This window comes from Antennarius striatus, chromosome 13 (assembly GCF_040054535.1).
Source record: "Antennarius striatus isolate MH-2024 chromosome 13, ASM4005453v1, whole genome shotgun sequence".
Classification (NCBI taxonomy): Eukaryota; Metazoa; Chordata; class Actinopteri; order Lophiiformes; family Antennariidae; genus Antennarius; species Antennarius striatus.
The window spans coordinates 10845991-10867043 of NC_090788.1; the positions used below are offsets into that span (position 1 = coordinate 10845991).

A 21053-nucleotide genomic window follows, 5' to 3' on the forward strand; every position below is an offset into this window, starting at 1 on the left:
TACAAGCTACAAGCATTTGTATAAACTACACCCAAAGAGACGACAGTGCAGGCAGCCTAAACAAGAAAAAAATGGTAAGACAAGGGCAGGGTTCTCTGAGGGTCGAAGTGCTGAAGAGGAAGTGTATGGCAGAGGAAGTAAACGAAGGGGACATAAGGGGGGAAGGGGAGTGGTCAGGTGGAGCAGCAGAGGAAGAGCAGAGTGAAAGCTCACTGCTGCAACAAGCCATGCTTGAGCTAATATGACAGGAGCAAAGGACTGGAGAGGTGAAGGGAGCAACAGTGGGGGAGCGCTGGAGGTGAAGATCATATCACTGAAAACTTCAAAGCAGAGAAGAACAAAAAAAAACAAGATAGAAGCAGGATGATTCTCTCAGGAGCTTTGCAGCAGCTCTGTCTAATGAGTTCAATTAACAAGCCTCATGCATGAACTCTCCCTATGCACTCACTCACACGCACACACTGCGTCACATCAGCACAGACTAACTTTGAGCCCTAAACACAAAGAAACACAAGAAATTATGCATTTTCTCAAGAATATTTTTGGTCCCGTCAGTCTGCATGTAGGCAGGAATCAGTTTGAGCTCCATGGGAGGTATAATGATTTCTCAAAACAAAAATTCATTTCCGTTCCATTTCACTCCCGGTGAGGTGAAGTTGACATTTCCAGCATTCTGTCACTGTAAAGAGCTGTGAGGAAAGCACATTCACCAGACCGTAAAGGGAAATTGCCTTTATAGAAAGATTGAACTGTTAATTTCCTCGGAATGCTGGCCATTCCAGAAAATGAAATTGACATCTGGCTGAATTAATGATGCTTTACTGCTGTTGTCTCTCATTGACGGTATGTGGATTTTACTTGTCAAACAAAACCCTCGCTTGTAAAACTAGACCTTTGTATAATCTTTGTTACCTTGTCATGTAATGTAGTTTGCAGTGTGTCCAACATCCTCATTAGATTTCATCCTATTTACTTAACACCATCATCACATGTTTTTTTTCAGTTAAGCCTTAGTCAGCAAACAGTCTCAACATATTAGTCAAATTTATCCACAGAAAACTATATTAAACTTGGTTCTGTCGAGGTAAGGTGGGAACATATCTTTCATTGGGGTTATTCGGGTTACATCACGTTATTATTAAGATCTAGTGGAGCCAAAAGATCAATATTTATAACTGTTAATTTTGAGGTTGTTTTATAATGCATTAAAACAGATTAGGAATGGGGAGAAGGGGGTAAAGAACACAATGAGACTCGTATTCAAAAGAGAAAATATGATGTTGAACTTGGGCCTATGTTATTTTGATTCTTTGTGGCGGAGTAGTATAGTAGTAGTAGTTACAGTTTGTTAAATAGGCCTATTTGTTACATAGCAGGGCTCGAAATTGCGCCCGTTTTGGTCGCATATGCGCCCAAATTTTTATCAGTGCAACTATTAAATATATTTGGGAGCACCGGTGCAACTAGGGAAAAAATCTGGTGCACCTTTTTTTGTGAGACCGCGCTCCTGCGATCCTTTCAGGAACCAATGAGAGCGCAGCTGCGGCTGCTCTCCTGGTTTTGGGTAGGTGCTCCTGAAGTCTTTGCTGGTGCTACTAACTTCTAAATTTGGGAGCACCAGTGCTACCAAGAAAAAAAGTTAATTTCGAGCCCTGCATAGTAATAACTGCTGTTCATCACTCATCTGTAGTCGGCTCGCTCGGCGACCGTTTTGACTTAAAATATTATTATTGTCATTTTTATATTGTTACTATTATTCTCCCCACCGTTTCTAAAGTGATAGATCATTAGGCCCATTATTGCACAGTCTATTCTGTGTTAACAGGAACCTATATTATTAAACTTGATACCTATATGGCTATAAAGACTACGCCTTTTCTTTCTTTCTTTTTTTTTCATGATTTGGGCATTGGGGGTGCGTCAGCTAAGTCGGGAGGTAGAAGTGGGTGCGCGGACTGAAAAGTTTGGGAACCGCTGGTTAAAGCTAATGCTGAACTAACTCCCCCAGCCCAAAGCGAACCCCTGTCACGAAGAAGAAAATAAAAATAGTGGTAGCACAAAGAAGAAAAATATAAAATAGCAGTAAGAAAGAAAAGAGAAAAAAAATAAGAGAAAAGATAACAGAAAATGGAGAAACGTAGCGACCATCTGGAGAAAAGTGGGTCGAAGATCGGCCAGGTTAACCGGCAGCTGAGGAGAAGTTACGATGCAAAAAAATGTTGCATATCAAATGCTCTGCACGGCAGTGAAGATGACGTGCTATGGGAGGAGCCAGCGGAGCCAGAGAATGGGAGTGAGGACAGTGACACTGAGCACAGCGAGGCAGAGGATGTTTGCGAGGAGTAATGTTCTGACATGACAGATCTCGGCTACTCTCAAGTTTAAACCAGTTTGCATTATTTTATTGCACTACAGTTTTTCTCTCGAATATATTGTTATAATCATTTGTTTCAGATGTACTGTAATTATTTTCTCTATAAAAATTAAATTTGGTGTTAAAAAAGTCTTTTTTCAAACTTGAGCCTTGAAAAAGAGGGGGTCGTCTTATAATCGGGATCGTCTTATATTCGGGCCAATACGGTAGTCAGTTCACTGCTTCATTACATCCCGAGTGGACAGGATGTCTTTTTGAGAGCAGTATTTGGACCAATAAACAAACGCATTTCTTTGCAAGTGTTCCCACTTTTTTGCTCTGGTTATGGCCAGATAGATCCAATATGAAGTAGTGTGTCAATGACAGACAGGCTTGCTCCCTAAATTGGCTATTATCAAATTCATTACTGCAATCATTTTCAGTTTATAGCCCTAATTACATGGTTATGTCTGTCAATCTCAAACCATCTGGCAACTAAGTGCTTAAAAAATGTAAATGTATTTGTAAATTCAGTTTAACCCATTTCTGGCTGAGATTTACTGGCCGGGGGTTTCACCTTATCATTGGTCTCCAGTCACGTCCAGCAGGCCTGATGGTTGTGTTTGTTTACCTCTTCAGCCTGTCCCGTGGGTCAGTTCAAGTCGAGCACAGACGGGCAGTGCACGGGATGTCCAGAGTTCAGCCACTCTATCATCAGAGGGTCGTCGGTGTGTCTGTGTCGCTCTGGATCCCTGCGTGCGGAAACGGATACTCCATACATGCCGTGCACTAGTGAGTCCACTGACAGCATTACTTATGCATGAATCCATATGTGAAGTCACACAAACATTTGCTCACCTGCTATTTGTAGCCAATCTCCTCTAATCTGTGTGGGCATTGTCTTGCCGCCTTGTTTTGAGATGCGAGTCGATTGTGACAGGTTATTTGAGGGGTTGGGCTCTCCCTCCTAAATGGAGCAGGCATTGATGGTCTCAAGTGATGCTTTTAATGAAGATTCAGGAATTTTACTTCACGCACTTGTTGATGGTGGGAATGAGTGACGTGTTTTGATTGGATGCCTTTTAAAACGACCATGAAAAGGTTGTGAAACATGTCACTAACGATGTGTGTTTGTATACAAGTGTCAGACCAGCACCTGGTAGATTATTACAGCCACCAGTTACTAAATTGTAATTACCAAAATTCATATCAGAATTATTAATCATTTAATTAGACAATTCCTATTACTTTTTTGTTATACTTTATTGGTTGTGCAATTGTGGACATCACTTATGTTTTCAATTTGTTTGCAGAATTATAAACCAGCCTTGCCATTAGTAAATCATGCAGACCTTTCCCCTTAAAAATAAGTGTTTTGCATTGCTGTGGCAGTTTAGGTCATTTTAATGTAGTGGGTTTCTGATTGTTAACTCATTAAATACATTGCCTCTAAATATACCATTTCCAAAAAGTTGAATTCAGCACCCACTTTGTCCGTGATGTTGCTCCACTTGCGTTTCCAATGAGAACACTATTAGCACTTAAGTTAGCTGCAGGCTCAGGGACAAAGCTTTGTCTCCTTGGCAGGAACAGAAACTCATTCACTGTGGCTGAGTGCGATTGCTGTTTAGTTATGCTTGGCTTGAGGCAATAGCTATCTTCTTACAATTTTCAGACCGTGATCATTATCATCCAGTTTTTAGACAAATGTAGTTGCACCATTTAAATTCTGTGACACATATGCTCCTGCTGTGATGCAAAGCCTTTGCAAGAGCATTGTTCTGCTTCGTGACTACATGTGCAGACTGAATAAAATGTCTTATGCCACTTATATAGAGAAAATGAATACAGTAAATGGTGTGTATGGGTCATGGAAAGGTAAAGCAGCAGTAAAATTACACAGCAAACATTATGGTGTGAGTCAATAGAGAAATGTTGATTGTATCAATAGATACCGACATATTAAATATGATATTTTTGACATAATAATGTGATGTATATAAAAAATCTGCTACTATTGCCATCTAAATCCTCAGGTAAAGCTTTTATAGGAAATCGGTTGAAATCACTTCAATGTGTTAAGAAAATATCAACTCATTACAGAAATGCTGGTTTTCAGCATCTAAAGGGAGAGTTTGGCAATTTCAGGGACGTTTTCTTGAGACATCTAGTAAGAAGCTGCGCCCGACAAAGTCCTCTGGAATTTTTGAAGTTTGATGTCACTGCAGCCAGTCAAGAAATAGTCCGACACACAGATACTTCTTTAAAAGTCTTCGTGCTAAACTGACTGGCTGATAATATTATATAAGATGAACAATAGATCAATGGACTCATAATAAACTACCAGAAACAATAAAATAGCAGGTAACACCATATCAGTGTAACTTTGGAAATTAATTTATTTTATTTATTTTTTGTGACTGTAGGACCTCCTTCAGCCCCTCGCAGCATCGTGTCCCAGATCAACGGCACCACGCTGAGTCTGGAGTGGAGTGAGCCCCTGGATAATGGCGGCAGGAAAGACCTGAGCTACTCAGTGCAGTGCTCTGTGTGCAGGTCACCCAAGGGCCCCTGCCCCTCTTGCGGGGATAGTGTCAGCTACCGCCCCACGCAGCACGGCCTGCTGGGTCGTAGGTTGGAGGTGTGGGGCATGCTGCCTCACACCATGTACGTATTCACAATACAGGCGCTCAACGGGGTTTCTCAGCTCAGTGGCAACGAACCTGCCAGCAAAAATGTCAACATTACCACCAGCCATGACGGTAAGAGGCAATGACGGAGAGGTAGACCGGTATAAATAGTCCAAATATCTTATGGTATTTATAATTCTTCTGCCATCTATGCAGTGCCATCCATAGTGTCTGTGATCCAGAAGAGTGACTCCACAGAGAGCAGCCTGACGCTGCACTGGTCAGTCGCAGATCAGCCGCACTACACAATCATGCAGTACCAAATTCGCTACTGTGAAAAGGTGAGAGCTCCCGGACAACTTCCTTTAAGTCTAAGCCATAAATGTCACATTTCATGACAGTGAGACATGTAAACAGCAGTGGCGGCTCAGTGGTAAGATGGATTCCCTCAGACAGTGCAAAGTAGTGCAGGTGAGATGAGCTGAGGCCCAAATGCCTGCAGATTCTTACCAAACAGTTATGCCTCACATATTCCACAAAATAAAGGATTTATTGAAGTATATGTTTTTAAGACATAGCCTTCATCTGAACACTTGGTTTATAGTATTGTATATGACATCTGTAGAGGCAGTACACACAACACCTGGGTGTGCACTTGACATTTCTGTGGTGAAGGTTGTGTTTTCGCTCCAACCAAAACACACAGGAAAAACCTGACTTAAAATCAACATACTGTAGACACCCAGGGCATTTGTGAGAACAAAAACAAATCTCACAACATTCTTCAGCTTATGTCAGATTGTGTAACCGGGTGTATTATACCAGAATTTTATGTGCAATTTTAAGTTGGCAATATTTGAAAAATTACATCTGTTTCTTCTTTAGTGGCGTTACATATGTCATGTTGACAGCAATATTTATCTTTGCCTTACATTTTCCTGTTTTACATTCACTTCAGTGCTATTAACTCTTGTTTCCATATATTAGGAGAGGCGTGGTGAGGACCAGTGCCACTACTCAGAGAGTAACAGAAACCAGGTCGTCCTGACAGACCTCCGCAGGGCGACTCAGTACGAAGTGCAGGTCAGGGCACACACCAAAGCTGGTTATGGCAACTTCAGTCCTGCAGCTGTCTTCCGTACACTTCCTGATGGTAAGAAAAGGCCCCATGCATAGTAGAATTTACACACATCTGTATTTTTTCAATTGCACTTTTCTTTTTGAAACTTCCAGCGGAGTGTTTTTCACATTCTCCACAATCAATAGTTGAAAATTCATTCAGATTCTTGTTCTGAATTTATTGCCTGTGTCCTTGTGCTGAGTTAGTACCCTTGTGTTGAGACCATTTAATGTCATAAATTCCTGCTCATGTTCTTTCTGTCTCTTTCTGTACTCTACTATACATTTAAGCACATTGATTCCTGTCATTGCTTCGCTCCAACTCGCTCTGTCTCTTTTGTCTTTCCTCTCTGTCTGTCCTTTCGCCGGCTCTCTCAGGACAAGACTCTGCCTCCCAGTTCTTGGTACCTGGCATCCTTATCGCTGTCGGGATGCTGCTGCTTGTCACTTTCGTCGTGGTGGTGGCCTACTGTATACGGTAAGAACAGGGGAAAAGGAAAAGCAGCAGAGAACAAGATCTGGAGGGCAACGAAGCTGACACAATAACAGGAAATGGGAAAGAAAACGGAAATCAAAAACCAATAACAAACGTGACCCTTATTTTACAGTTTTGCACCACTTTGTTCTTCTGTTTATACAAATCATATCTTATCAGCAGTGGGTTTGAACTCTGTTTCTTACACTGGTTTTGTTTGTTTGAGGCAGTTAAGAAACAGAGCAATGTGCACACGGTTTTTTGCCTACACAGCTAAAAGTTATCCTGCTCATTAGAAATTTTTCCTGAGGCTTCATTGTTTGAGTAAATAGTGTATCATCAGAGCAAGAAGGTGTGTGTGTGTGTGTGTGTGTGTGTGTGTGTGTGTGTGTGTGTGTGTGTGTGTGTGTGTGTGTGTGTGTGTCTGTGTGTGTGTGTGTGTGTGTGTGTGTGGAAAGAGTGAGAGAGAGAGAGAGAGATGGAGCTAGAGGGCAGGGAAAGACAGGATGCAGGCATCCCGACCCTGTTTCCAACGAACAGAAGAACAATAGCTGTGACCTTGTGAAACACACACACACACACACACACACACACACACACAGACACACACACACACACACACACACACACACACAGACAAACCAGTGGCCGAGGCCCAGATCTGCCACTAAGCAAGGGTGTATGTGTGTGTGCATTACTGCTATTTTAGACTCATGAGGTGGGAAAGATAGAGAAGGAGAGGAAGGCAGGGACCAGTCGCTACAGGATTGTCACAGTCTTGCTTCAGCAGAATTATAATGGAGCTGCTTGTGTCAAAGAGCACAACCACAAAGACTGGCTGAGGGTCTCATTATTACAACAAGCCGTTGTGAGAAATTGTGGGACAATTTAAGATCTTTTTCGCTCATCTAGTCCAAGAGTTTTTTTTCTTCATGACACTCCTTTGGCCTCTAGCTGAACTGACCTCTCAGTGTGTCAGGTCAATCAAAAATAGGAGAGTATGCTATCAATGAATAATGATCTTATTATTATTGTTTAGATCGTAGTCACACAATATGTGATTTTCAATTCATTTTCCTTATTATTATATTATTATATTTTAGTCACAGGCGCCTTTGTTATTATCCCCTTATTGCATCTGGACTGTCACATTGTGAGACCATCGATTCGCATCACTTAAAGCTGATAAAGCATTCAGAGTGCTTGCCAAAAAAAAAAAATCCAACATCCATTCTTCAGATAACTACACTGCCATCCTAATCTCATTCTATTTATCCTGATCTCTTCCTCTCTGCCTGCAGCAAACAAAACCGAATGAAGGATCCGGAATTGAGTGACAAAAATAACCAATACCTCGTTGGCCAAGGTATCGAGCAGATCACAAACATTTGTGCTAAACCTCAGTATTGATTTATATCTCGTTCACCTCAAGAATTAATTTTTATTGTGAGCAGATTCTTCACTGTTGACAGGACATTTCTACATTTCCTTTCCCACAATTCTTTATCTTTCTCCTTTAGGGGTCAAGGTTTACATCGACCCCTTCACCTATGAGGACCCTAATGAGGCAGTGAGAGAATTTGCCAAGGAAATTGACGTTTCCTTCGTCAAGATTGAAGAGGTTATCGGCGCTGGTAAGCCCACGTTTTTCCGATCATTCACAAATCTCCAAAGAACAAATTGAATTTCTATCTGCGGTCATCTTTCAAAATAACATAATTAAATACTAAAGACGAGGTTTAATTGATTCTATGACATTTAAAAATAATGTCTGTATTATTCCTAATTTAAAGTGAAATTCATTATTGCTGTGTAAATTAAACAATCAATTGATAAATAACTTATTTCCAGCACTTATTGAAATTAAATGTCACCACTAGCTGCTAGCAAACTAGGTTCGCGGAAGACAAGACACTCAACATCTCATGTAATTTGTGTTCATGTGACTTTTTGCCACAGGAGAGTTTGGAGAGGTGTGTCGAGGACGGTTGAAGGTTCCAGGGAAAAAAGAAAACTATGTAGCGATCAAAACTCTTAAGGGAGGCTACACTGATAAGCAGAGGCGTGACTTCTTGTCTGAAGCATCCATCATGGGTCAGTTCCAGCACCCCAACATCATCCACCTGGAGGGTATCATCACAGCCAGCTGTCCAGTCATGATCCTTACAGAGTTTATGGAGAACGGAGCTCTGGATTCTTTCCTACGGGTAAGTATCAAATAACACGCTGAAATCCACTGTCGCTCCTCTCATTCTCCAGTTGAACTATTTCTCTCCTCTGCAGTTGAATGACAGCCAGTTCACGCCCATCCAGCTGGTGGGTATGCTGCGTGGCATCGCCTCCGGCATGAAGTACCTGGCAGAGATGAGCTACGTCCACCGAGACCTAGCAGCTCGCAACATCCTAATCAACAGCAACCTCGTGTGCAAAGTGTCTGACTTTGGCTTGTCACGGTTCCTGCAGGAGAACTCCTCTGACCCCACCTACACCAGCTCTCTGGTTAGACGTCGATCCGCTTCACATAATACATTCAAAACATGTCCATTAAATCATTATATATGAATGTCAGATAGTTAAACTTGTTCATAATTGTATTTTTTCTCTCTGCGGTTTTTCAGAATTCCTCCTAAAACCTTCTTTTGATATGTCAGAGCCCCATCTGACTGTATCTGTACAAAGCTTTGCAGAGCTCACTGATTTGTCTTCTGTGCAGGGAGGCAAGATACCAATCCGCTGGACAGCACCAGAGGCAATAGCCTTCAGAAAGTTTACCTCGGCCTCAGATGTGTGGAGCTACGGCATTGTCATGTGGGAAGTCATGTCTTTTGGAGAGAGGCCGTACTGGGACATGAGCAATCAAGATGTAAGTTCAGACAGCAACACATCAGGCGCTGTGCTGAGCGGAGGTTCTTCTAAATAACAATGCAACATTTGCATTCTGTGTAAAGAATGGTTTAAACGTTTCAGGGAATCAATAATATGTTTCATCCGTCGCTACATCCTGATCTCAAAGGGGAAAGTTCAGGATGTTGTAGCTTCTTTTTCTTCTATAGTGTTCTTAATTTCTTGTTTTTTTAACCATTACAGCACATATATGCTCGTTTTGGATTTAAATACTTTTAAGTGAATTAATTGGTTTAAATAATGATTTTTCCTCCTGTTAGGTAATCAATGCCATAGAGCAGGACTACCGACTGCCCCCATCCCCTGACTGCCCCACCCACCTCCATCAGCTCATGTTGGACTGCTGGCAGAAGGATCGCTCAGCGCGACCTCGCTTCACAGATCTCGTCAGTGCTCTGGACAAGCTGATTCGCAACCCTTCATCACTGAAAATAGTGGCCCAAGAAGGAGCAGGGTAAGAGTTCAGATCTTCGTGAGTGATTGACAGGAGACCTGCCCAATTAGGTCACAAAGGTAGTGAATGTACAGCTTGAGAATAAAAGGGGAGAAAATAATGCTTTTCTTTCTTTATACATTCCTTTTAGCAGCGCCCATTTAGGATTGTAACCATTGCAGCACAGATATTAGCCGCCTACTGCCCGATTTTATGTACCAACTTGATGTCCTGCTGTGACCTGTCAACCTCTTGCTGTTCCCATTTCCCCTCAGCCACATTCTGCCTGTCAGATTGTCACATACAGGAGTGGATGCTCCACCCCTGACTAATGCCATTCTTTGTCCCAGTCAGTCACTTAACCTTAGATTATACCTCAGCTTGTCAATTGGAAAGTAGCTTCAGGATATTTGTGAGTCGCCATACTGTTTTTTCATGAGGGCAAAAGTAAGTTATTTCTTCTGTTTCCCCACTCCCTTCCTCCAGGCTGTCCTACCCCCTGCTGGACCAGCGTGCACCTCTAGCCCTCTCTTTGTGTGCTTCGGTTGGGGAATGGCTGAGGACCATCAAGATGGAACGCTACGAAAACAGTTTCCTGCAGGCTGGCTTCAACTCAGTGGACCAGTTGGCACAGATCACCACACAGTCAGTTCATATACAGTATTATTGTAATTATTCTCATCTGAAATGATGCTCATGTTCTGAGGGATATTTTCATTTGTCAGTACACATCCCTACAAGGTCAGGGAGCCAGCGTCAGCATTTAGCACTTGTTTACAGGTTAAATAAAGTAACTCCACTACTTTGGGCAGTTTTATTTGGGTTTAAGTACGAACCCCAAATACCAGTCGTTTGGTAGCCAAACTATGATTTTAATTTCCATCTAAATCTCTATTTTCTCCTCTTCCTTTCTAATTAGTGTTTTTTTTGTCTCTATTTCAGGGATCTGCTACACATGGGAGTGACTTTAGCGGGACATCAGAGGAAAATTCTTTCCAGCATTCAGACTATGAACTTTCGGAACAACAGCACTGCCACTGTGACCTTCTAGGTCACCAGTCTCTTAACCTGGAATTAAACACCAGTTTATAGGTGCTGCCATGGTGCTGAGAACAGTCTGGATTCTCTCCTTGACTTACTTTGAAGATGGACTACATGAAAGATTAACAATATTTCTTAGCGATTTGAAGAAAGTAAGATAAAGAATTGACTACAGATGACTTCTCATCAGGAAGAGAGAGACTAGTCCAGAGGCTATCATCACTGCGTTGGCCATGACACAAAGTTTAAGCTGACTAATTTTGTGAGTTTGTGGTCAGTGTTTTTATATCCACCCAAGGTTAGAACCCTATAAATGTGCTAAATGAAGACCAGAGGAAGAGTCATCAGGGTTTACAAAGTTTCTCTAGGATCACATTATTTTTTTTAAAAATGGTAGTTAACTGGTTTTGTTGTTGCAGTAAAAAAAAAAAAGTTCACCAAAAGAAATACCAGTGCCAATCCAAGGATTTAAGTTTTCATATCATTGTGTTATCATGAATGAGGACTGCACTCACCCTGTGTGTCTTGCATTAAATCCATTAGGATTTCAGACATTTTTCGCATGAAGACTCAACAGTTTTTGGATTTTTTTTTCTTAATATTTAATTTTATTTTTTTATTCATATTACCTCCTCTTTACTCAGGTGTGATGTGTAATGCAGACTTTTAGAGAGCTGCATCCAACCCAATCAGACTTCACATCTCTCTCATTCTGGCTGTTCTCTAACCAGCTCCAGTGAGGAAAAGGGAGGCACCACACAGACATTTCAGCACTTTTGTCGTTTCAAAGTGAATTATAATATTCAGTGATTCCATGTGTTTCTCTTGGAGTATGGTTAGTTATTTTTACTGCCTGTGTTTCTGCTGGCTGCTCAGTTTTGTTGCTGTCAAACAAAACATGTACCAAGTTATGTCAGAGACCAGAGAACACTGTGTAATTCGTTGTCTTGTAGAAAATTTTGCCATGAAGCTTTCTGGTCATAAAATAGTTTTTTTATATAATAACTGATACATTTAAATTATCTTTTTCTTAATTCTCCATCTTCCAATGCCATTCAGTTATTCTTATGGACTCAAATGCCAATTTTATTAAAATCTCAAATCTCCAGAGCAATTCTCATTTGAATGTACCTTAAAGGGTTGATTTGACATTTTGAAACTAAGTGAATGTTTTCTTCATCAGATAACGCTTTGGCATTCTGCAAATTACTTTTGCATGAAAGCTGCACAGAAATTGTCCCATAATATTAACAATGAGAGTTAAAAATGTTTATTGAACTGTATATGCAGCTGCCAGCTAAGCTATCGGGCTAGCTTTTCATTGGCGATATCCATTCGTTTCACAGTGGAACGCTAACAACACTGTTGAGAACTGTTCATTCACTTTTCAAGTCATGACAGTGCTTTATCTTATCAGATGCTGATTGTAGTTAACAGACTTCACAGTATGATGAGGCTAAAATGATGCTACAGGCTAACTTTTAGCTTGTAGTAACATCAGGTTTTGTGGTATAATGCTCATGTTATGTGATTAACAGCAGGCTCCTGATAGTTACTTCAGTGTGTTCTTTCATCGTACTATTTATGCATGGCAATATTATGATCAGTAGCATTAGCAATATAGTGCTAACAGGCTAGCTATATTCAAAATGGAATGTATTTTGTTGCATCATCCGCAGTTTCTTGTGTTGTAAAGAAAGCTATTTTACCCAAAAACTACACAATGTTGTTTTTGTTTTTTCCTTCAGCAAGCCAACAGGCTATCCTGTAACCACTGGTATCCATTGTTGTTATAGTAGAATGCTAAAAATGCATTGGATGTAGCATTTTGCATTTACTCAGTTGTCATTTTTCTTATCTGTTGTTGTTCTTGTGCAAGTGTTCCTATTCCTGTTCCTGAGCTCCACAAAAAAGTTTTCTGTACATGGAGTTGTATCATCTAGCTAACTAGGCTAAAGTTAGCTTTTGGTTCAGGTTGAGCACCAATAATTCCACTTGTTTGTTGCTGTTTAGTTACCAGAGCAGGTCCTTTATTTTTTTTTGTATTTACTATATTATTATTAATGTTATCAGATGCTGCTTTTTGAGTGTTTAGCTTTGTCCACTCCCATTGTCAGAGCTGAGCTATAAAAAATAATTTCTTAACATGTAGCCACACTAGCTGAAAGGCTAAAGTGTCCATTATTTTCAGGTTTAAATGCTACCTAGCGGCACAAGCCCCTCGTATTTTCTATTTACTATACCAAAATATTATTTTACTTGATCAAATGCCATTTTTGGAGGGTGTGAGTGTTTATGCTCCTGAACATTAGCTTAATAGCTTCTGGACGTGCAGTGGTATTGGGTAACAGGCTAGCTTATAGCATCTATTGGTTTCAGGATGGAATGTGAATAATGCTGCCAAGCTGAGCTTTGATCAGCAGAGGACCCACCAGTGCTTGTGGAAGAGGAATAAAAAACGAGTTCAAAATGTCAAAGTATTGCTTAAGATTGAGCTTGAAGGATGATACCAGACTTTTGACATTTAGGTCATGCATAATTTTCCCTGATAGTCGGCAGAGCTGCAATGAATCAGGAAAATGAAGCTTAAGCAACTACTGAAACGAACTCAAACAACGAAGTTCAACAGAAACAAAAAGCATCACCATATCTATGTCTAAAGGAATCTACCACAATGCCATAGTACGCTTATATGAAAGAATTTCTTGTTATTTGGTGTTTTTTCAGTTGACAGTTCATTTTTTCCCAAATGTGATAATCATCTCGGGTTTGCAAGACGTTTAAATTTAAATGTTATTACTTTCAAAATAATTTAACTTGTCATTAGCCTATCATACAGTATATCCAAGTCTACTTTATGTAATTAAGGTGGTGATACTACTATCACCACCTGTAAAGTGAGTTCCAATGGTTGAGCTATCACTTCATCTGTTGTTAGCCATCAATGTTTTCTTCTTTAATTTAAATAGTTTTCAGGCCTTAACCCAAATCACTGGTATTGTCATGCAAGAATGGGAGATTTGTTTTAAGGGTTGTGGGTAATGTGGTCTTCATATTGAAGATCCCCCAAAAAATTAATAAAGTTTGGAATAATGAATAGATAAGTATGTTTTCATTACTGTATTGTATGTAGGCTAATCTGTATTCAGTATTCATAATAAAGATGCACACCAGTGTTCATCATCAAGGACTCATTCTTCAGCTTATTAACATGACGGTCCCTGTATATATTCAGTCTCACCAACGTCATTCTCACTTCAAATGGAGTTTGAAAACTGCACCAAATATATAGATGTCACTTTATGTGTGTCAAGGAGAAGCCCCATCTTTACAGAGAGTAACAAAAGAATCTAACTGAGGTCTGTGTCACTGACCTAAAGACTTCTGTCCCCAAAGCAAAGCCAGTCATTTCTAAACCAAGCTGCTCTTCCTGTCCTAAAACCAACTGATGTCTCTGGATGTGCTTCAGATGTTTTATTTCAATGTTTGCAGATGTGAAGCAAATAAACTGTTCTTGGTTCTCTTGTTTTCTGTCTTCGGTTGGATAACACCATATTTCTGTGGTCATAACAGAAATATGCAAACACAATGTCTACGAGGGTATGTATTAGTGTCGGTTGCTCTTGTTGCAGACGTTCCTATCATCTATTCTATCCATGATTCTATTCTATCATCTATCACCCCTTTTTTAATAATGAGAGAAACAGGAGGCTGCGAGGGCCAGAATGAAATCCCACTCCCCAAACATTTCCCAGCTTTGCTTTTTAGCAGTCTCTCCTCTTGCCTTCTGTCTCTCCAGAGCTTTTTACCCTTGAGGGCTCAGAGCTTGTCCCCTCCTATGTTTCCCTTCCTGGTCCTCAGCCCTTTTAATCGTGAAGAGATGTTCTTTCTTCTCCTGTGCCTCGGGCTGAGAGCAGCTTATAGTGCCGCATAAGCTTAACTACTCTCGCACAAGTTTTTTTCCTCTATCTCCAAAGCTACCATAGCAGGCAAAGCTGCTCAGCCTTCAAGGAGTGTTTAGGTTCATTGATTAATGAACTTTGATTATCTTTGCGTTAGTGAGTCATTCCTCTTTTTCCACGGCTCTCGTGTGTCCCATTAACTCCAAACTTGCACTAGTGGGGCTTCCATACAGTGAACATAAATGATAAGTGACTTGTGAACATGTTTTTTGCCCTATAGTGTGTTTTGGTGTGAATGAATCTGCATCTAAGTAATTCAATGTCTGAAAGAGAGTCAGGCTTTCATCTGTGGTTTCTACTTCTGTCAGTGCTTTGCATGACCCTTGACCCCCCGTATAGAACACAACCAGCCCCAGCTTTGTCTGCACGTCTGAATGGCTATTCATTAGGGCTGCTGCCGAGCTAGGCTGAAGACCAGACTTTAGCATCTGGTGGATTGTGTCATTCCCCTCACATTCCTGTGTGCATTCAAATGTGTGTGTGTGCGAGTGGGTAGAATACTGGTGGGTGGGGGTTAACTCGTGGGACAGGTACATGTATGTTTGCAAGTAAAGGGGACAGGGAGGTTGAAACGGGATAAAGTGAAATGGTTTCATTGTGTCTGAAGCAGCGGATGGCACAAAATCTAAATTTGACCAAATGGGTGTCTTAAAGTTGGACTCAAGGCATTGAGTGCTGCACTTTTTGGTGCATTACTTACCATAAAAATTATCTTTCAGTATTGTTAAGTGCTGTACACTACAGTTAATGGCATGTCTATCTCATTCATCATCACAGATCCCCTTCTTCCCAAATGCCCATGTCTTTCAAACCACACAACTCCTGTTTGTAATGTAGACTTTCACTTAATCCGAGTCATGAGGCTTATCTGACGGAACAGACTGATCAATAACCCCTATGACAGCTTCAAGGTTACATTTGGACAAACTGCCACTAAAACTCCCAGAAGGTATAGTTTTCAAAGCTGGAGCTGTCGGACTTAAGTCTTTATCAGATGGTCATTCAGTATCTAGCCCCACCTCCCACAGGCACACACACACTCACACACATGCAATCTTCAGTGGTCTTTGGGGCTGACTCTGACATTTTTTCGAGGATTGGCATGTGTGTCATAGTGGAGCGAGCAGAACTTCCCTCTCAAGCTGTTTTTTTTTTCATTCTCTGCATAATTTCCACTATGTGAATACAAATGAGTGCAACTCTGAAAAGCATCCACCGTTATCCCCATCTTCTTCTTCTTTTCCTTTCAGCTTTTCCCTTCAGGGGTTGCCACAGCGAATCAGTTGCCTCCATCTAACCCTGTCTTCTGCATCCTCTTCTCTCACACCAACCATCTTCATGTCCTCTTTCACTACATCCATAAACCTCCTCTTTGGTTTTCCTCTAGGCCTCCTGCCTGGCAGTTCAAAACTCAGCATCCTTCTACCAATATATTCACTATCTCTCCTCTCCTCTGGACATGTCCAAACCATTTCAGTCTGGCCTCTCTAATTTTATCTCCAAAACCTCTAACATGTGCTTGTCCCTCTGATGTATTCTTTCCTGATCCTATCCTTCCTGGTCACTCCCAAAGAAAACCTCAGCATCTTCATCTCTGCTACCTCCAGCTCTGTCTCCTGTTTTTTCCTCAGTGACACTGTCTTTAGACCGAACAACATCGCTGTTCTCACCACAGTTCTGTGCACCTTTCCTTTCATTTTAACTGAAACTCTTCTATCACACATCACACCTGACACTTTTCTCCATCCGTTCCATCCTGCCTGTACACGCTTCTTCACCTCCTTTTCACACTCCCCATTGCTCTGGACTGTTGACCCCAAGTACTTAAAATCTTCCACCTCCTTGATCAATTCTCCCACCTTCTTGATCACTTCTCCCACCTTCTTGACCCACCATTATCTCCATATTTAAATAATTATCAGCCCTCGCTCCTCTTGATGGCTCATGGCCCTTCAGCTTTCATTTGCTTGTGACCGTTTGGAACTACTGTAAACATTCTGCTTCCTGCTGCAGTCAGAAGACGCAGCGTCCAAACCAGGTTATATTTTAGAATACACACTCAGTCACTCCCTCATCCCATGGCCTAGAAGGCCGTAGGGGTGACATGATGGATGCTTGGGCAGTCAGGGATCTCCAGCGCTCTCGATCTTCTGCTGTGCGCAGCATGGTGTTGAAGCTGCAGCCAGTCCAGTCCTTGATGTTGTCCAGGCCTTTCTCTGCCTCCCTCTCCTTCACTTTGCCTCTACGGTCCCCTGCAGGATTGTCTTTGACAGGAATGTATGTCTTGTGATGTGACCATACCAGGCCAGTTTGGGACTTTTCACTGTCGAAAGTAGAGGCTCCTGTTCACCAGCGTGGGTGGTAACTAGCTATCTAACATAGTCATTTGACAAGTGTTCTTTATAAGATATATGTAGCATCCTTCTGTAGCACTTGTTTTCAAAGGACTGAATCTTGCTCTCCATGTCTGCTGTGAGTGTCCAGCTCTCACAGCCATAAAGGAGGGTACCAGTGACTTGTAGTCTGATCTTCATCGGCAAGCTGATGGTGTTGCTTCTCCATATTCTGGTCAGTCTTGTCATGGCTGATGTTGCTATGCCAATTCTTATTTTTATTTCTTCCGTGAAGCTGCCATCTCCACTCACAAAGGATCCAAGGTATTTGAAGTCCTTTACTTGATCCAGGATTTGCCCGTTCAATGTTGTGTTGGTTACTGTTGGATGGTTAAAATATACAGGCACATGTGCGCTGCTCGGCGGCAGCACTGCGACCCAGCTCCAGCCGTGTATGCCTTAATGTTTCGTATTGTCTCTGTGATGGCCAGCCACACATGGTAATAGCCACACCTCACCACTAGTACATTTTTATGTTGCAGTCACAAACCTCAATATTAAGCATCATTTTACACACTATTTCGGTTCATATTTTCCAGCATTACGCCTGAACACTGATAGTTCAAATTATGTTTGTATTAACATTTGTTTCTTTTCTTTTGAGTTACCTGGAGTTTTATTTCCTGGTGCAGCAAAGGCGTGGCTGAGGGCTCTGATAGGCTGCTGCCAGCCTTATTGGACTATACCATAGCCTGCTGAGTCATGGGGGGTATCTGGGGATTTACATTGAGTTTTTGGCCAGTTAAGTATGTACTGTCCATTTTATTTTCCCCCTTTGTTAATTCTTAGTTTGGCTTAACTTGTAATTAAGTTCATCTGTTTGATTGTTTGGGGGTTCAGTTTGTTCTGTTGTGTCCATTCTTTCACTTCGGTTCTGAGTTCTGTTAGAGTTTAGTTATATTTAGCTGACCTCTTTTACCACTGCATTTGGTCAAACTCTTCTTGTTAGTTGTTTTGGTTTTTTTGAAAATTAAAAGAAAAAGCCCGTGTTGGGACCCAAAATCTCCTGTGTCCTGCTGCCTTACTGCTTGGTCCCTCACAGTCTCGTTTAACTGTTTATGTCAAGTCACTATGTGTATGGAGATGTATAGGATGAGAGCCCCTGAGAGCTGCTCTGCTTATTTTTCTGTGGATTATGAACTTTAGTGGACGATGTGGATCAGTTGAGCCTCAGGCTCAGCCGAGCGGCAGTACAGACAGCCGGCATTTGGAAACGCCCGTCCGGCGTGCATACAGCCAGGATGAACTGCTGTCATTGCGACCAGAGCATCACACGAACAGGGTGCATCACATCTACACACCAGTGTTGGATTACATCCCCGTGGAGCTGATCCAAAAAAGAAGGAAGCGAAAACGGGGGAGGAAGGGGGGCATCCGAGTTCGCCTACGGAGGAGATTCACCCGCCCACCACTACCCTCAATCGTTCTCGCTAAAGTGAGATCCCTTCACAACAAAATCGCCACAGTCCGGACATACGCCTGGTACAGTCACGATTTCCGTGAAGCACCACTGTTTTCACTGAGAGCTGGTTAAAGCCATCAAAGCCAGACTCACTCTATCAAGTCCCTGGGTTCACTCTGGTGCGAATGGACAGAGGAGGGGAGAGTGGCTACGGTGGGATCTGTGTTTACATCAACCATCTCTGGTGTCGAGCCTTCTCAATTAAAACCAGGATATGTGATGATCCCAATGTGGAGATCCTGGGCATGACTCTACGGCCGTTTTACCTCCCTCATAAGTTTGGGTGCATCTTACTGTTTTATGTATATGTTACCCCAAAAGGACCAGGAAGAGCTGCACAAGCAGCAAGAACCATCCCTGACTGTGTACATGATTGCAACTACAGTACCCAGAAGCACCAGCAGTTGTGCTGGGAGATCTGAATCAGTGCTTCCTTGACACTGTGCTGCCAGGATTTGAACAGTATGTCATGGATGCGACCAGAAAAAACAATATATTGGACAAGTGCTATTTAAACATTAAAAATGCTTATGCAGCCAGGGTTGGACTACCTATATCAACCTCAGATCATAATGTTGCGTGCATCACTCCAGTCTATAAATCAAAATTAAAAAGAGGAAAGCCTGAGAAGAAAGTAGTTAGGACTTGGACAAACGAAAGCAAGGAAAACTAAAAGCATGCTGGGACTGGACTGATTGGGACATTTTTAGAGATGGTTCATTGGATGAAATAACCACTGTCATAACTGAGTACATTAATTTCTGTGTAGAGCTGGTTGTTCCCACAAAAGAGATAAAACATTATCCCAATAACAAAACCTATGTGACCAAATATATTACAGAAATAATACATGAGAGGAAAACAGCCTTCATAAACAAAGATTTTGGTACACAAAAATTGGCAGAGAAAAGGCTAAAAAACAAAATGAGACAGGCAAAATCGGCACATAGACAACGTTTGGAAGACACGTTCAAATCCAACAATCACAAGAAGGCATGGGACACAATGAAATCTATGAAAGGAATGTCATCTCCAACCAAACCTATCGTGACAGAGAATGAATGCGCCTTAGCCAATGACCTAAACACATTCTTTGCCAGGTTTGAGTCATTAGACAACTCCTCAAAGTGCACTGAGATACTCAAGGCTGTAATACCTGCCCCATCAGACAGAATTACCATCACTGAGGAAGACGTGAGAAGAGTGTTTCAGTGTGCCAATACTAAGAAAACTAATGGGTCATACGTGTGCAGTGCTTTCCTCCTCAAAAACTTCGCATCTGAGCTGGCTCCAGTGTGGCAACGCATATTCCAAAACTCTGTAGACACACACATAATTCCCCTGTCTTGGAAAACCTCACACATAAAACCACTACCAAAAATCCAATGTCCCAAGGAGCATAAGGATTATAGACCCATAGCCCTCACTTCAGTGATAATGAAATCCCTAGAGAAAATATTACTACAACATCTGGTTAGTGTAACCAAAGACAAACTAGACCCATGTCAATACGCCTACAAAAAGGGCTGTGGTACAGAAGATGCAGTTGCCACATTGGTCCACATGATTACAAAACATCTAGATCAGTCCAACCACAACTATGCAAGGGTGTTGTTCTTGGACTTCTCTTCAGCATTCAATACGATTCAGTCTGATATATTGGTGTCAAAGATGGTCCAGTTATAATTAAATACATGCCTGATTCACTGGTATGCATCCTTTCTAACTAACAGAGTACAGAGAGTGAAGGTGAACAAAACCATCTCCTCAGCATTAATTACAAATGTTGGTGCACCACAGGGTTGTGTAACAGCTGTCGTACTGCAGAATGTCTGTCTGAGGGTAAGAGTAATAGACCAGACCAGTACATTCTGAAGTACTCTGATGATAAAGTGTTAATCTCTTTTAAATAACCTCAGTGACACTGGACTGCACCAACAGAGGGTAAATAAGGTGTTTGAATGGAGTGGTAACACAATGCTCTCATCATAAACACAAATAAGACAGAAGAAATTGTTTTTGGCACACCACCAGAAACACACAAAGTTCCTGTTACAATTTATAAATTGTAGATAAGAAGAAGAAGAAGTACACTTAATAAAGTGTACTTCTTCTTCTTCTTCTTCTTGAGGAAAATTGAAAACAATACCGCTCAAGAAGCAGCTACTGTTTTTTGCTGTAACATCAGATGTCGCTTAAAACTAGAATTTGGTTTCTATAAATTGACAAAAGACCTGAATAACTTTAGGAACATCTGGTGTTACAAAAATGTCCTATGCAC

The 21053-nt window shown here is 41.4% G+C and overlaps 1 protein-coding gene across 1 annotated transcript in view; it reads left to right on the forward strand.

The window, feature by feature from the left end:
- The window catches only part of ephb4a (eph receptor B4a), a 70889-nt gene extending 56421 nt beyond the window's left edge, over positions 1–14468 (forward strand). Inside the window, exons 5-17 of the mRNA XM_068330424.1 lie at positions 2993–3145; positions 4780–5115; positions 5200–5324; positions 5971–6136; positions 6481–6580; positions 7879–7943; positions 8098–8211; positions 8537–8784; positions 8861–9076; positions 9291–9440; positions 9742–9935; positions 10401–10559; positions 10857–14468. Of these exons, the coding sequence (XP_068186525.1) occupies positions 2993–3145; positions 4780–5115; positions 5200–5324; positions 5971–6136; positions 6481–6580; positions 7879–7943; positions 8098–8211; positions 8537–8784; positions 8861–9076; positions 9291–9440; positions 9742–9935; positions 10401–10559; positions 10857–10965 (2135 nt within the window). The 3' untranslated portion in view covers positions 10966–14468. The remainder of the gene's footprint in view (positions 1–2992; positions 3146–4779; positions 5116–5199; positions 5325–5970; positions 6137–6480; positions 6581–7878; positions 7944–8097; positions 8212–8536; positions 8785–8860; positions 9077–9290; positions 9441–9741; positions 9936–10400; positions 10560–10856) is intronic.
- The last annotated feature ends 6585 nt before the right edge of the window (positions 14469–21053 follow it).